Source organism: Centruroides vittatus, unplaced genomic scaffold (genome assembly GCF_030686945.1).
Source record: "Centruroides vittatus isolate TY-2023 unplaced genomic scaffold, ASM3068694v2 contig_349, whole genome shotgun sequence".
Classification (NCBI taxonomy): Eukaryota; Metazoa; Arthropoda; class Arachnida; order Scorpiones; family Buthidae; genus Centruroides; species Centruroides vittatus.
Genome location: NW_027122172.1, coordinates 1,035,460 through 1,052,034, shown reverse-complemented (window position 1 = coordinate 1,052,034; position 16,575 = coordinate 1,035,460). Strand labels below are relative to the sequence as shown.

The following is a 16,575-nucleotide window of genomic DNA, read 5'->3' as shown; positions in this document are numbered from 1 at the left end:
CCACCATCGTTCAGATATTTGTCATGTCGGGAAACCAACTCGTCTATACCCTCTTCAAAGAAGGATGCCGCCAGTGAAGACAGCCACTGCTGAACATTGGTTGTTGCGTCGTCATCGCTGGCAAAGCACCTCCCTGCCTCCCTCCAAAATCATACTTCAAGTTCGAGAACAAATGGTAGTCTGCAGGTGCGAGGTCGGGGCTGTACGGCGGGTGATCGAACTGCTCCCAACCGAATTGTTGAATAAGGTTTTGAGTGACACCAGCAGTATGGGGACGTGCGTTGTCACGAAACAACACAATGCCTTTACCGAGACTTCCATGCCTTTTGTTTTGAATTGCACGGCGAAGTTTTCGCAGTGTTTCACAGTATCGTTCCGCATTGATGGTTTCACCTCTGGGAAGGAACTCAACAAGCAGAATGCCATGTCTGTCCCAGAACACAGTGCACGTGATTTTTCGTGCCGACAACGTTGTTTTGAATTTGTGTTTTGTGGGGGACCGTGAGTGCCTCCACTCCATCGACCGTTGTTTTGATTCTGGAGTGGCATAACAAACCCAAGTTTCATCACCGGTAACAATTTTGTTTAGGAAATCATTACCCTCTGCCATATCGGGTAAGAAATGTCAAAGCACTTCCAAGTCGCTTTGTTTTGTGGACATCCGTAAGAATTTTGGGAATTCAACGGGAACACAATTTGTGATAATTTAAGCAATTTGTAACAATCTCATGCAAAACAGTTTTTCAAATTTGTGGAAACTCATCACAAAGCAATCTTATTGTGAACCGTCTGTTTTCACAAATTTTCTCATTCACTTTTGCAACCAAACCATCACTGACAACAGAAGGCCGGCCACGCTTTGCTTCGTCGTGAACATTGGTGCATCCGTCATTGAATTGTCGAACCCACTTTCATTCCATTCACCATTCCATCACTCATTACATTTTCACCATAAATCTCTACAAGTTGATGACGAATTTCAACTGGCTTAACATTCTTTGCGTTCAAAAACCGTATTACAGAACGCACTTCACAGTCGGCGGGATCGGCAATTGTCTTAAACGTTTTGAATGCTCGCTAACACGTGGAAAAACGACACAATCCGGCCGTAATGGCATCACCGGACTGACAATCAACCAGAGACACGTGTGCACGGGCACCGAACTGCAATACTACCGCTGCGGTGGCAGTAGAACGAAACAGTACTTACTTTCCAGACGCGCCTCGTATTATGACATATACGATAGTCAAATGACACGTGGCTTGCCTATCAACTTGGAAAATATGATCTGGATTTTGAAGTGCAGATCATATTTCTATGATATTAATTGTCTGAAATATCTGAATTAATTTATCTGTTCTCAAGATCAACTGACTGGAATATATGATTATTAATATAGAATATATAGAATATGTGATGAATTCTGGGAGTATCCTACTGTTTCCTCATCCTTATTGACAAATCAGTATTCATAAATTCCAAAGAGTAAAAGAATCATTTTGCATAGCATTCTCTAATTAGAGTACAGATACAAAAAAATGTAGAAGTGTTCAATCTGTTAATTTTTGTTTAACCGAATTGAACGAGACACGGATACAGCAAATAAAGCTGCAGTTATAGAAAATCTGTCAACAAGATAATAGTAAAGAGAATTTTATTGTAGAAAACATGTTAATCCTATTTGCTTTAAAACAATTTCCTTTGGAAACGTGCCTCTATCACACCTTTCATCCCAGAAGTGCTATGAAGTTTGTTAGTATAAATGTCCCAAGATTGCAATTCTTTGGATGATTTTTCAACTTGCACATTTGGTGGATCTGCAAACTAATTGCAATTTGTAAAGTTTTGTGCAAAATTTGCTTCCATCCCTGTTGTAATCCAGTGGACAAACACAGCCATTTTGAGAATTCTTGGACTGCGTTATGTAACCACATACAATACATTTTAAGAGTGTTTATTTATAAGTGTATAAATATACACTCTTAAATTGTATGTAATATACAACTGTATTAGGTTTAATCTGTTTTATTATTCGGGTGAATTCGTTACGTTATTTTTTTATCATCTTAGTTGTGCATTTATTTTTATTTTTATTGTCGTCGTCAATCTCCCGTCGAAATATTTCAAAAAGCGTTCCGCGACGATTTTTGTCGACGGTTCAAATTCCGGCCACATTCGATCGTAGTCGTTCTCGAAAAAGGTTATTAAAAATAACCGAAAACAGAAGAATAGTAAAAAACAGCTGCGGTTAAAAGTTTTTTAAGAGTGTTTATTTGTGTGTTGAGAGTAACGTGATTTCATGTTTCGTTTCTGCTATTCCATTCCTTACCATATAGATAGGAATGCTGTTCTCTATTCATTGATTCCATTTTGGTACTGCCTAGAATATCTGAACAATTTCATCAGTTCCAGTTCCAGAAGCAGAATTGAATTTCCCGAGTCTTGATGCAAAATACACTTTTGCTATTATAATGATTTATTAAATAAATAACAATAAATTTATAAAAGTCGTTCGACATCTTTTTTGTGCAAACGTCGATAGAATTTTGCCAGAGAGGAGTAAAGCAAAAAGTGCTTGCAATTCATAAGTTGATAAAGAGATTTAAAATAAAAGAACTCAATTATTAAAATATTAATTGTTAAGATTGAAGAAGTTTTTTTATGTTTTAAAGTTTCCAAATAGGAGAACACGTGCGTCGGTGGAGGAAAATTTATTTTTTAAATCGCTCTCTTTCACTATAGCAACTGGCACAAGAAAACTCGACGGTGTTAAATTTCTCAAAATTTGATATTAGTCTAATAGGCAATACCATGTACACCAAGTCTATCATTATCTTAAATTTGATTGCAGTTAGTATTAAAAGAACTTTTTGTAATTTGGCATTTTAAGTTAATATGTCAAATTACAAGAAGATTGTTTAATAATTTTCCGTAAGGTTTTTATTTCCGAGGTCTTTATTGACGAAACTCTAAAATAGATTGCAAAATAAGTTTTTTTTACGTAACTTAAAACTCGTCGTCTTTTATTGTGATAGTAAACGATTTAAATGTGTAAAATAATTACAGATTTATTAGTAAAAGTAGGTGTGTATGGCATAATATGACGCACGTCATTCCAAAACTCATCTTATCTTCTTAACCAATGGAAAATACATTAAAACTGATAACATAACTTTGTGTTTGAAGTCAAACAATGTTCTGGTACTTAGTTTAAATTTTCAATATAAAATTTGCTTCAGAAAGGTAAACAAAAACTCCTTTTGCACTAGAAGTGACAAAAGGGATTTTGCTGAATGCTTTCCAAAATCTGTCTTATAAACTTCAACAGAGATGGGAATATCTTCCCATCTCTGTTGAAATTATAATTCCGTTGCCTAATAACTTACATCCGTTCTACTTGTTGATTTAGAAACAAACTATTGAGTTTAAAGTTTAATAAACTTCATTAAATACCAAAAATTAAACAAAAGTGGATATGATGCATTTTGGAATATGCCTCATACATTGTTTTATGGGTCTGGCAGAATAATTTCCTGTGAAAGGTTAACGAACAAAGGCTTCGTAGATACTATTTAAACTTTCGATCACTTTGTTTTAAAATTTATATTGTTCAAATCCTGCTACCACATCTTACACACTTGTGAAGTTTCACATTGCTTAATTAGTCATTTTCCATAGTATTGTCATACTTGCACGATAGACGGTATCTTCGAGTTTGTGGGATGGAAATTAAGATCTCCGAGATTCTCCTTGCATTCCGTTCGGATATTCCGGTACCGAGACCGTGCTTAGTGGCTAAACGATGCAGAGAATTTGTAACGTTCGAACGACGCGAAATCTACCGGCGGCTTTTTAAAAAGAAACTAATCCTTAATAATTGTTTTTCCCGCCGAGAATCCTTTTGTTTCGACGTGACCCGAAATATACGCGAAACGATCGCGGCATTGCAATAATAGAGTTGCCGTTTTTGAAAAAAGTTTTGACGACGAATACGCGATGCTTTCCCATTCCACACCGGGGTGTCCGAAACAAGGTGGCCGGTGCCTCTCGAAGACATAATTCTGCCTTCCACCGGCACCCCAGCAAAGCGATAAGACCACGCTGGGTCAAAGAAACAGAATTGCTCTTTTTGATCATACAATGAAGGCGTGCTTAGATTATTTATGTTATTTCTGACAGTACTACCTTAAAGGCATTTGACTCTTGTCTGGGAGTGCTATTTGTAGCTCATTGAATGACTTCCAATAATAAAGTCTTTTTCTTTTGGGTGCCAGGATATGAGGATATTGCTGGCAATATAAGAGCCAATTTAATGGCCTTTAATATTCCTTTCGAGGATCTAAACCCAGCCTCGGTAGTTGGACTGTAATTTAAAAAAAATTGTTGACCTACCACTATAAATTCCCACTGTCGTACATCCTTCCTTCCTTAATCTCGAGAACGGTGTTAAATAGATGAAAGTTGAGATCAGATATGGAAAGCTTAGGGTGCAGGGGGCCCCGGTTAACTATATAAGAATGCTAATGTGAGTTCTGGTTTGCACCAGAACACATTATTTCAATTCAAACGATGTTAGATAGACAACTGGCATGACCCTATTGTTAAAGGAAAAGTATGATATACGGGGCAAGCCACTACTAATTTGAGGTGAAGAGGATATATTTTAAATTAAAAAAATTAAAAATACAATTAAAAATTACAGCCCGGCATTGTGACAATGTCACAATAAATATTTATTCATTTATCTCCACTGCTTAGCTCTAAAAAGTATTAGAGAAACTCCTGATTTAAAGTAGAGCAAGACTTTTGCCTAGTCTTCTCTGGGCAAACTAAGGATTTCTTGTCTCTCGATAAGAATCGCATTTTGTTCAGTGTTGTGACTGGCTTTGGTTGCCGACTGAACTCTCTTCTTGCCATTATTGCAAATCTGCCAAGGAGACTCCTTTGCATCTCATTTGTAAATGTACACATCTCTGTTTAGATAGACTTGGTCATCTGGATTCCACTTTGTTGAGTCTCTCTGCTGTCATTTTTTTAAAAGAGATCAGACTTCTGATATAATCTCTTGTGGGGTGCACAATGGATCTTAGATTTAAGTGAATTCAGACTACTGGCCTCCACTTTTAAGTGGGGGGTCAGTAGTCTGAATGCAATACCAGTAATAGCATCTAAGCTACCTTTCAAACTCCCATTTTGAAAGCCACGTAAAAAGGCCAGACCCCGTACTTTACGGCAGGCGTCGACGGAGTACGAGGGAATTTAATAAATGCTTTGATTGGAAGTTTTGGTTATAAAGTATACATCCTTTTGGTAAACAGACCTGTGTGAATGCCAGATAAATACAATTGTATTCATCTGGAAATTATTAGAAGATCCTCTCACATTTTTCCAGCAAACTAATTATATTTTTACATGTGTATTTAGCAATTTAGATAACAGAGACGAAGTCGGAGACGGCGACAAGAAAAGCATTTAACAGCCGATCATTATAGTTTGTTTTACAATGCATAGGTAATTACTGCACTCCAAATTCCATATATGTAGTGTAATAATTGTCATACCAAGGTAATCATTTTTATTTCCAGATTGAAAAGACACCCCAGAAATCATCACAATGAAGAACACACAGAAAAATAAATTATTGTTGTTATTTTTTTTCTGGGAAAAAAGAGAAACAAAGTTTATCATCATCGTCATCTACATAATTTAAAAATAGTATAACATACAGAGAGCGGAGATAGAGTAAAAAGAAACTTTGCAAATTCCCTCTTTTTATATAAAACATTGTCATCCGTCTCGATGCATTTGTACGTGGCTAACCGTTTTGTTTTATGTACAGAAGTTTTAATACGTAATCTACCGCTTTTGTTGGCATTTACCGGGACGGACGCGAAAACCATCCTCCCTTCACACCTCCACCCTTGCGTAATTTATTTTCGCAAGCAGAAGGTGCAAACTTCCTTCCCGGAAATGTTTTCCAAAATATTTTTTTTTAAACGAAAACATATCATTTCAAAATAATTTGTATTTATTTTGCCAGTGTATGATTTCAACTACTTGATCCAATCTATTCACATCTCCATAATATATATATGGTGCTTTTTAAACCGTGAATTTCGTGTTTCTTTTTTTTCTATTAGAATGTCACCAAGTTTTATTGTAATAATAAACAGCAAAAATTATTTAATAATAACCGAGAACTTGTTATTTCGAGCATTCAAAACAAAAAATCGAATTTCCAAACTTTATTTATCCGTAAAAAGGCGACGTCGTTTACCAAAGGGCTATCGCTCGGCACTCTGCGACTTTCTTCTAACATCTAAGAATGGCTGAGATCTTCAAAATTTATTCTTGCGATGTCGGTTCGGTATTCTAAGACTAGAATTAACGATTTGGTAATTATTTGCACAACGCACGACAAAATATTTGGCACGAACTTCCATGTCTGCGACAAGACTTTCTTACGACCTAATACTGTTTGTCGAGCACCCGCTCGAATCCGATCAGGCAAACGTCTGACTGAGTCGGTTTATCGTCACCTCGCTGGCCGACGCCAAGGGCACGTTTCTAAGTATTTGCGAACGGAGAGGACCGGGATTTTCCACCTCCTCCGAATCGTCTCCTATCTCGTCCGGAGTCATTTCGTTCATGGCCTAGATATAAAAAATAAAGCATCAATGTGTGTAGCATTTCAAAATACCACACTGTTGCATATTTTGAGATCCTGCCATATAGCGCACCTAAAAGTAAATTGTTTGGATAATTTGAAGTTGATACAGTTACACTAATTCAAGTTCTACTGCCTTCCATAAAAGATAAAGTGATCTCCTTTTCCATTCTAAAAGTGCCAAGCAACGAGAAAATAAAATTGTTACATTGCGCATTCTAATTTATAGCAAGTGTTCGTTTACTATCCCACACTTGATACGTACGGTATAAACCCGACGTAAGTGTGGCTTCTCTTTATTCAAAGTAATTTTGCTACTGCATTTTATGAGAGATTTGTTTATGTGCAACCAAATTTTCTCCCTGCAAATATACTGTTTTAGATTTTATTAGGTGGTCTAATGTAAAAGTAGGTTTTTTGGCATTTTACTATAAAGTAAAACAATAGAAAATATCAGTGTCCTGCAAGATTTTGCAAGCATATACATTATTAATCTTGAATTCAGCAAGAACTCTTTTTGGATTCCTCCTTCCAAATAAAGCAAGAGCTTTGAAGAATAAATTAAAATTCTCCATTTCTAGGGACACCACTAGTCTTTTTGAGTGCTCGGCTGCCAATGTAAACAAAGTATGGTATGGCAGCAGACACTTGTAAACTGGAATACGATAGATATCGACTTTTATGCTTACCGACAATAATTTGAAACAAACTAAAATCGATAAGAATGTTGCACGCATTTGAATTGTTACATAGTGGCACCAATTGGGGAAAATTCAAAAGTCAAAGCAGAACTATTCATTTTTAGCACGACTGTCCAGATACACACAATGCAAAGTACGTAACATCCATTTCAAATAAATTGGTGCTTAACGTAAAGCACACGTCGCTTTCCAATCTGTCTGATAACTGCTACCCCGTAGGCCTATCCTAGCTGTTAGTTTATTGTGGTTGTAATCTTTACAAATTTGTTTCTTCTCATTTTTAAAATATTCTTTCATCCCTCGAAGCATATAGGATAAAGGAAAACTAAATGTTTTGTTTAGAATGATTTAATCTTTAGTTTGTATTAAGTGGATCGATTGTTTTTCGGCAACAAAAATCACGCTTTAAAATACCGTAAATTTATACCGACCGTTATCGGTCCTCTAGTGCCGTGGTCTACGAAGCCACTTCAAACTTTCTGCGAAAAATCAAATATACAATTAAAAATTGTTGCAAAAGAAATATCAATACAATGTAAAATAATTTTTGTATGGGAATGTAATTGGCAAACGCCAATTTCGTCGTCTACTAGACCGAGTGCGCTCGATTTCAAAAAGGTTTGCCACCCCGTTTTAAAGTCGACGTATTAAGCGTTCCACGGAAAAAAAATGTCAAAGTTTAGCGTTCCCCGACTTCGAAAAGATCGAGAACCGCTGCTCTAGTGGTCGGAAGATATTGTTATATAGTCGGACGTGGGCAAATGCGGCTCTTGCCGAAAGTGTTAATTTCTGCTTTTTGTTATTATTATTACAATTTTATTTCCACAATTTTGTGAAAATGTGTAATTATATACATATAATATTTAGTAATTTATTTCCAAGTTGGTGCAATAAATTAAATTGACATTTCAAATCTATTCTTTTAAAACAAGTTCTCGGCCCAGATGGGAGACACCCTATCCTTCCCTGCCTTACCATACTAACCGCCACGACAACACAGAACTGCGGCTCCCACCTCTGTTATATAACATACAAAAAATGGTTAACATTTTTGAAACTGTCCAAATCCTTTTACCTTCAGCTTCCGGAAAATGAAAAATATCACGAAATTAAAAATGGTAACAAACGTAATAATGCACTTTGGACTATGGGAAGTTGTCGACGATCTTCCTCGACGAGAATATTTGGAGACGCTATTTCTAAGCAACGAATTCGGGTCGAAGAGTCGATCGGATCGTTTTGGCTAAGCGATACTACTATTGCTCGACGGCCTTTGTTTACATTAGGTACCAAATTATTTGAAACGGACTGTAATTTTGTCTCCGTCGTCCTTTTCGATACCCAAATTATCTTCCTCGAACTTGCCTCCGACGGTTAGGATGCGGGCGGACTCGTGCTTCGAGCGGCAAGAAAAATTTTCTTTTCGAATCGAGAGCAAAAGAAGGAAAGACTACAAGTGGTCGGATGGACACGCATTAAGCATAAACGAGGAGCGCACTGTAAAGACAAGACTTAGTCTTTCCAAAAATAAGAATGGGATCGACATTCACGAGTCTACACATACAAAGAAAAATAATTTTGTGTTCTTTATAACTTTCTAAAATATGTTCTACTCTAGAATGAACACAAAATTATTTTTTCTTCTCGTATATAGACTTGTAAACTTCAAGCCTATTATTATTTTTGAAAAGATTTAAGAACAATCTCATTTCTTTTGAAATTACCCACTCTACCAGCTTAAGGTTTTGCGTATTCATTTATTTCTTTTTGATGGACTAAATTTATGCTAGTCATTGTTGTTAACTAATTCTGTAAGTACCTGAGTTATGTGGCTTAAAATAGAACATTACTGTGTGATCTGTGCATTAACAGAGTTGACTTTGATACTTTGTCATACAAACAAAAATGTCAAGTGTATATAAAAGATTGTGTTAAATTTTAAAATGACTTACGGTGGTAATCAAATCTGCATTATCTGCAGCAGGATCCCATTCCAGTTCTTGGGAAGACGACGGTCGTATCGACAAATCTACTTCATCTATAAAACGACAACTTTTACGTAAAATATATGTAAATTAAAGTACGGTACATGATTTTTTTGATAATCGTGTAGTTATGTCCTCTTTATATAATTTTACAACCTTAAAACTAGAAGAATTGAATCTATAAATAACAGAATCTGCATACAATGTTTTCCGGTAAAGGGGCTTAAATACAGCTGGATAATCAAACCAGTAATAAAGCTTGTTTCAAACGAAACTGTGGTGGGTTTAAATTATCCATCTATATTTAAGCCACTTTTCCAGGACCCTTTTTACATAAGATTATTGAACATCACACTATAGACAATTTACAGAGGTCCTAGGTGAAAGCTTAAATCATCTATAAGAAAACATTAGAAAACACCACACAGCATAACATACCTTTTTCTTTCAACAAGGGAGAGTTTTCAGTTTCAGTTTCTTGCACCCTGTTATCATTCCCCAAATTCTGCTGTTGGGCATTGGCAAAAGGTTTGGAATGATTAGTCTTCGGTTTGGAGTCGGTCTCCGCGTCGGAGGCTGCCAGCGGCTGAGCGTCCGAAGAAAACTCTACGTAGCGACCGGGTGTTCCGAAATTAGTCACTGAAATAATTTAGGTTTAAAAAAAATGTTCTTACTGAAGCTAAACTTAAAAAGACTAAATAAATTATGAAGTTTTTTTACTTTTACTTTGGTTCATTGTACTTCGCCTTCCTTGAAAAAATAACATTTCGGCTCTCAGCTGTCTTTTTTTGTGACGCTTTTGGATTTTCCATATGTACAATGACAGTGCAAACATCACCAGTAGAAAGAATACTCCCATTACTATTGCTGTTTCTGATCAGATATATTTTCATGTTTGTTTTTTAATAAAATTCATGCATAATTTGATTATTGTAATTTCAAACGCTAATAAAGTACTGTACGTACTGATACTGGACTCCATTATTTTCTGCAGCTTGTTGGCTTCCGTTTCTATGTAAATAGTCGTGTACTTAATTTTCACAGGTGGATCCGGTTTCCAAACTTGGACCCTCTGTAAAATGCAATAGTGCAATATGACAATTTATCATAAATTAAATTTTAAAAATATTTTTCTGTAACTTATTTTACTGGGGAACTTCTGCATCATAATGTGCATATATTTTATATTCTGAACAAAATTGCCAGAAAAGTACGTTTCTTATACCGGAGGAGAAAGGGTGGATCGACGGGATAAGGCGACACGAGGCGATCTGCCGAGGACGGATACCTCCCGAGAAAGCCCACTATGGAAAATTGGCCCCTATTTTGGCGTTAAAGTTTTCCGGGTTTTCTTTACACGTCTCCGTTGCGGGTTCGTGCCTCGCCGACTGCCGGCTACCTACTAGCGTTTGGCGGTTTTACCCGCTCGACCGCCGATAACGCGTTTAGAGTTATTTCGGAACTTTGCAGAAGTAGCATTCGTTGTTACGTAAAACTTTTTTGTGGCCGTTATCTATTAGTTGTATCGAATGCATCAAATGCTTAGTATACCTGTCAATCACGTAACTATTGGAGAAAATCAAAGCTTCGGAAGCTTGAATTTTTAAAAATACCCGAGTGCTAAATTTTTTATTACGTGTCGTCCACCTACTGGCTCATCTCTGTGTGCTTTAATGTTATGTACTCAAATGTTTCTCAATGACAGAACACCAAACATGTGTTGAGAAGAGTTTAACACGAAAGGAAGCATTTCTCGATTCATATTTGTACAAAGAATTTTTGGTCTTTTAATGGAAGAGAAAAGTAGTAAATTAGAGCAGTTAAGAAAACAGATATGATAAAAGCAGGTGGTGTGAAATTGGAACTAGAGATAGGCAAGCTCGTTAAGAAACTCTGGAAAAGTGAACGGTTTCCACAAGGTTGGAATAGAGGAATAATATGCCCAATACACAAAAAAGGAAACAAACTAGTTTGTGGCAACTACAGAGGAATTACTTTACTGAATGTGGTTTATAAAATTTTTTCAAAAATATTAGCAAAGAGATATAGTGGGAGATTATCAGTGTGGTTTTTGTAATAACAGATCAACTATAGATCAAATCTCCACAATAAGGCTAATTCTGGAGAAATGCTACGAGTATAATATTGAGATACACCAACTTTATATTGACTTTTAAAAAGCTTATGATAGTATTAGAAGAGAGAAAGTTTGGGAGAGTCTCCAGGAATTGGGAATACCTCAAAAACTTATTGATATAACAAAATTAACTTTAGAGAAGACGGAAGGCAGAGTTAAGATCCGGGGATACTTGTCAAGGGCATTTGCAATAAAGAAAGGGCTCAAACAGGGAGTTGCACTTTCTACAGTTTTATTTAACTTAGTATTAGAAGTGGTAATGAGAAAATGGATGTAAATGCAAGAAGTACGATTTTTAAGAAACATTTAAGGTGCTTAGCATTTGCGGACGATATAGTTATATTGGGGAGATCTAGAGGTAATCGAAGAAGCATTTAAAATAATAAAGGAAGTAGCAATAGATAAAGGCCTAACAATTAATGACAAAAAAACAAAATATATGAAGTTAATTAGAAAAGATTGTCAGGGGCCAAGTGGTCAATTTCTACATATAAAGGGCCATAAACTGGAACAGGTGAATAAATTTCAGTACTTAGGAACTCGGCTAACAGAAAAGAACGAAATCGATGAAGAAATTAAGGCAAGTGTGACAGCAGGAAATAGAAGCTATTATACTTTAAGACAAATTCTAACATCTAAAGAAATATCAAGTTGCAGTAAGATTAGAATTTATAAAACTATTATAAGACCGGTAATCGTGTATGGCTCGAAGCCCGGACACCGACAAGCAAGTAGGAAGAGCAGTCGAGACGATTCGAGAGGAAGATTTTGAGAAGAATACGGTCGACTCTGCATAAGTCGACACCGTAGGTTAATTAGTCGGCTTTCTGTGGTCCCGACCGACTTACGTAGGCATTAATGTTATTAACCTTAAAAAACTTGGTTTACTCCACGTCGTTTAACTCGTCACCAGTGGATAAATCGACGTACTTCTTCTGTTTCGCACTTTTTAGACGTCCGATAAGTCGACTCCCCTCCTGAAAAAATGAGTTCACGTCGTACAATAAGCTGTGTGGTGTGAACTCATTTTTCAGGGGGGAGTTGACTTATCAGAATTCTAAAAAGTGTGAAACAGAAAAAGTATGTTGATTTATCCAGTGGTGACGAGTTAAACGACGTGGAGTAAACCAAGTTTTTTAAGGTTAATAACATTAATGCCTACGTAAGTCGGCCGGGACCACAGAAAGCCGACTAAATTAACCTACGGTGTCGAGTTATCCGGGTGTCGACTGTATACGGGCCAGTACAAGAGAGGGGAGAATGGAGAATAAGAAGTAATAAAGAACTTGAAGGTCTATATGAAAATCTTGATATTGTGACAGAAATCAGAAGAGAGATTTCGATGGATTGGGCATTTGGAAAGAATGGACCCGGAGAGAAACGTGTCTCAAGTGTATAGAGAAAGACCAGAGGGGAGACCACGAAAAAGATGGGATGGGGATGTAGAAGATGATTTGAGAAGAATGGGTGTGAGGTGCTGGAGAAGGAAGGCTCAGAATAGAGAGAAATGGGTGAAAATCTTGGATGAGGCCAAGATCCTGCAAGGACTATGAGGGCCAGAGAGAAGAAGAAGAAGAAAACAGATACTTAAGTGAAGTGTTTGTGACCATTATCACTGTACATAACTGTCATATTGAGTCCTAAATAGGACAGTATCTTATATTTTATAAGAAATATTAAATAATAGTATAAATTTTGACATAATATATTCCTAATGAGTAAAAATCTGATAGTACTGAAGTATTGCTATCTTTCAATTGTTCTGAGAGTTTAGATTCTGATATGTTATGCCTCATTTCTTTGTTGTGGGCTTAGCCAATTATAAAAAAAAAAAAAAGACTTAGATTAAAGGGTAGAAAGAATTAAATACAAGGGCTGTCCAGAAAATAAGGAGTGTTTGTGCATAGCACTGCACAGGTAAATCACTTTTATCAATTCAAGGTCAGTTTTGTTCTCTGACACGTTAGCTTAGCACACGTAGAGTTTAACAATAAGCCTGCTGTTATCGACTGTTTTATCAATGGTTAAAATGTGTACAAAAATCAAAACTGCCAAATGCAAAGTGTTATTCACTTTCTGTGTGCAAAAAAGTTTGTCCTATAGAAATCAAACAAATCACGGAAGTGTATAATAATTACATTACGAACGAAGCAAGTATGAGAAAATGGTGTTTAATCTTTAATCAAGGAAGATAACACAGCTGCACTCTGCTGCAGCCACTTAGGTTGTTCTTCAGAAATATGGCTGGAACATACTTGACCACCCACTGGCCCGACCTGGCTTCCCCGGCGATTCTGTCCCTATTTGGAATGGATATCGAGGCGAAAGCCATCGTCACTAACCGGCAGTGGAAATGTACGACAAAGGATTCCAAAAACGAGTGCTTAAATCATAATGGTGACTGCGTAAAAAAAAATAACCGGTCTTGTTAAAACTTTTTTCCTATCATTACTGTTTTTTTCCTTTTTTATGGCCAAATGTTCTTTATTTTCTGGATGTCCCTTGTAAATTCATCTTCTCTTTATCTCTTATGTTATCAACTATTTTAAGACTGGTTCATAGAATTAAACATAAAAATGTATTTTAAGTACCATATTTTCCTGCATTGAAAACCCATAGAAAATTACTAGAACAAAAATAAAGCCTTTACATAATCTCACTGTACCCCTGCACTCTTTAGGCATGATTTTTGAATTTACAATTACAAAAATTGGCAGATAATATGCAAGAAAATGTGGTAAATTTTTAATTGTTGATATTCATTTGAATTACAAACATATATTAATGTAATAATTCTTCGCATAAATGCATATAATAATAAATATAATCGAGGAAAAATTTAATACGTCGTGGGGAATTCCGGGCGTTTCGGTAGAAGACGTAACTACGTTCCCGAAGCTGGCGCATTTCCCCTCGGTCGGAGGTCCTTCCGTTTTTACTTTTTCCATGGCAAGTTTATTATAACCAAAGACAGTTTCCAATGGCTTCATGTGGAATCCACCCAATTCGATTATCACATCTACAAAATTGTTTAACATTTTAATTTATTTTAGAGACGACACAATATTAACGAAATCGAAGGACGTACTCGATATGCAACCGTGAAAATTTCCGTAATCTTCAAACCTGTGATCTCTGGTCTGGGTTCCGCCGATGACCGCCTTGCTCGACGTTTCCGTAGATTTTTCCGCATTGTCCGCAGTCTGTTGAATAGTCGGAACGTGTTCTTCTCCGTCTACCTGCGACAAGTAGTAGAATAACGGCGTGACGAGAATATAATTTATAGATTTGCGTAGAAATATATTTATACGGCTTACTATGAGTTTAATTTGATTCCCGTCACGTGTATAATAAATCCAGTGTCTGTGATTGTCGGCAAAACTACCTCCACTCTTTTTAATTATTTTTCTTACAACTTGAAAGTAAATAAAGAATTTATATATATATATATATATATATATATATAGATGCAAATAAATAAATTAATTATTCTAAAATTTTTTAAAAATTCAGAGAAATATTCATTTTTGCCCATTGGTGATCAAATGCTGGTAACTAGAGAGAGACAAAATTCCTTATGTACTTTTCTAGCAAATTACTCTTTAATCAAACTAACAGTTTTGGCTTTATTAATAAGCCTTTATCAGGATTTTTGAAATGAGATTCAATTTGGAACAATAATTCCATTATTTTAGAATATTTTTAAAAATATAAATGGAGTTCTTGATTAAGTTAGAAATAAAATAATATACTAAAAAATGTACAATTAAGAATACAAGTAAATAAAGCAAAATCATTTGAAGTGCAACGATGATGTGTTTTGCACCGTGTTACGATTTTTGCCCATCTTTGTTTCTAAGGGGGTTATCAAATAGCGATTTACAGTCTCTGCTGTTAATGAACATTTAAATATTTCCACCGTTCATTGTATACTTATTTCGTAAGTTGGACCCTGTCGAAATCTGCCGACTTCGGCCGTGTACCGAGCGAGAGTGGTTTTTAAATTATTTTTGTCGATATCATATTTATGCTCGTTGATTCTGCATGTTAATGATCTATTAGTTGAACCGACGTATTTTAGATGTCTATCAAATCTAACATTGTATATAGGGATGGAGTACACCCCAGGGGCTTTATTTGGATCAATGTAATCCTTTCCATTACTTAGTAATCTGTATACTGTTTCTCCCCGTTTGTATGCTTTATGAGCTCCTATATATTTAGCATTTAATGTATATATGGGTTTTAGCCTACTATCGTTACCTAATACTATGCATTACTTGCCTGTATTTGTGGTTGTGCCCTTATGTTTTCGTCCAGATTACATGCCATGTTACTGTCTAGTTCCAGCTTATGCCAATATTGATCAAATACCGGTAATTGATAATGGGCTGGCCGAAAGGAGTTTTCGGAGTTTTTACGTGCCTAACAACTAAATATGGGCCAGTTTCCCGTAGAAAGTCTTCCAGAGAGGCACCCACGTGGCACATTGCCTTAAACCATCAACTTAATCCAATCCAATTCAAAATGTAAACAGATCCCTGATTATTCACAATAAAAGGTCATAAATTGACCCAAGTTGTTAAATTCCTATTTAATTGGACATTGGTATCAAGTTTTTAAAAGTCTAATACAGAATATCACAATTAAAATCAATCTCTTATTCTAAGCTATAGAACTGTATACATATATCAAACATTGTAAAGCCCAATATGTATATAGAAACATAACCAAACGACCGTCTTAAGTTATCGCCCGATTTTTTAAGGCAATCGTACGCAAAACAGAATTCAAACTAAAATAATGGGACTTATTAGTAGCATTTCATTTTAACTTTCTTATGTAGAGACCAACTTACATAGAAACCATTTTTTGATGAATGGCAAGGAAGAGTTCTTTGCAGAATTCCCAATCACTTGCTCTGGCATAAATTTTGCAACTCCCATTGTATAAAAACAATGGCATTTGGGGAAGGATACAACAAATGAATTCATGGAATAAATAATTGATTGTTAATGTTGTGGATTTTGTGACTGTTGGGGTAGCCAGATTACACGACATGGTTGTATCTAATTTAAGTTAGA

General features: G+C 35.9%; 2 protein-coding genes across 2 annotated transcripts in view; one reads left to right on the top strand and one right to left on the bottom strand.

The window, feature by feature from the left end:
- Positions 1 to 6,194, top strand: part of HDAC1 (histone deacetylase 1) — a 44,164-nt gene extending 37,970 nt beyond the window's left edge. The window contains exons 13-14 of the mRNA XM_067269251.1: positions 5,426 to 5,512; positions 5,587 to 6,194. Of these exons, the coding sequence (XP_067125352.1) occupies positions 5,426 to 5,477 (52 nt within the window). The 3' untranslated portion in view covers positions 5,478 to 5,512; positions 5,587 to 6,194. The remainder of the gene's footprint in view (positions 1 to 5,425; positions 5,513 to 5,586) is intronic.
- Positions 6,195 to 6,231: 37 nt separating this feature from the next.
- axo (axotactin) overlaps positions 6,232 to 16,575 on the bottom strand; it is a 178,737-nt gene continuing 168,393 nt past the window's right edge. The window contains exons 26-33 of the mRNA XM_067269237.1: positions 14,809 to 14,906; positions 14,580 to 14,730; positions 14,338 to 14,510; positions 10,321 to 10,426; positions 10,075 to 10,227; positions 9,793 to 9,993; positions 9,322 to 9,407; positions 6,232 to 6,654 (exon numbers count right to left, since the gene is read on the bottom strand). Of these exons, the coding sequence (XP_067125338.1) occupies positions 6,505 to 6,654; positions 9,322 to 9,407; positions 9,793 to 9,993; positions 10,075 to 10,227; positions 10,321 to 10,426; positions 14,338 to 14,510; positions 14,580 to 14,730; positions 14,809 to 14,906 (1,118 nt within the window). The 3' untranslated portion in view covers positions 6,232 to 6,504. The remainder of the gene's footprint in view (positions 6,655 to 9,321; positions 9,408 to 9,792; positions 9,994 to 10,074; positions 10,228 to 10,320; positions 10,427 to 14,337; positions 14,511 to 14,579; positions 14,731 to 14,808; positions 14,907 to 16,575) is intronic.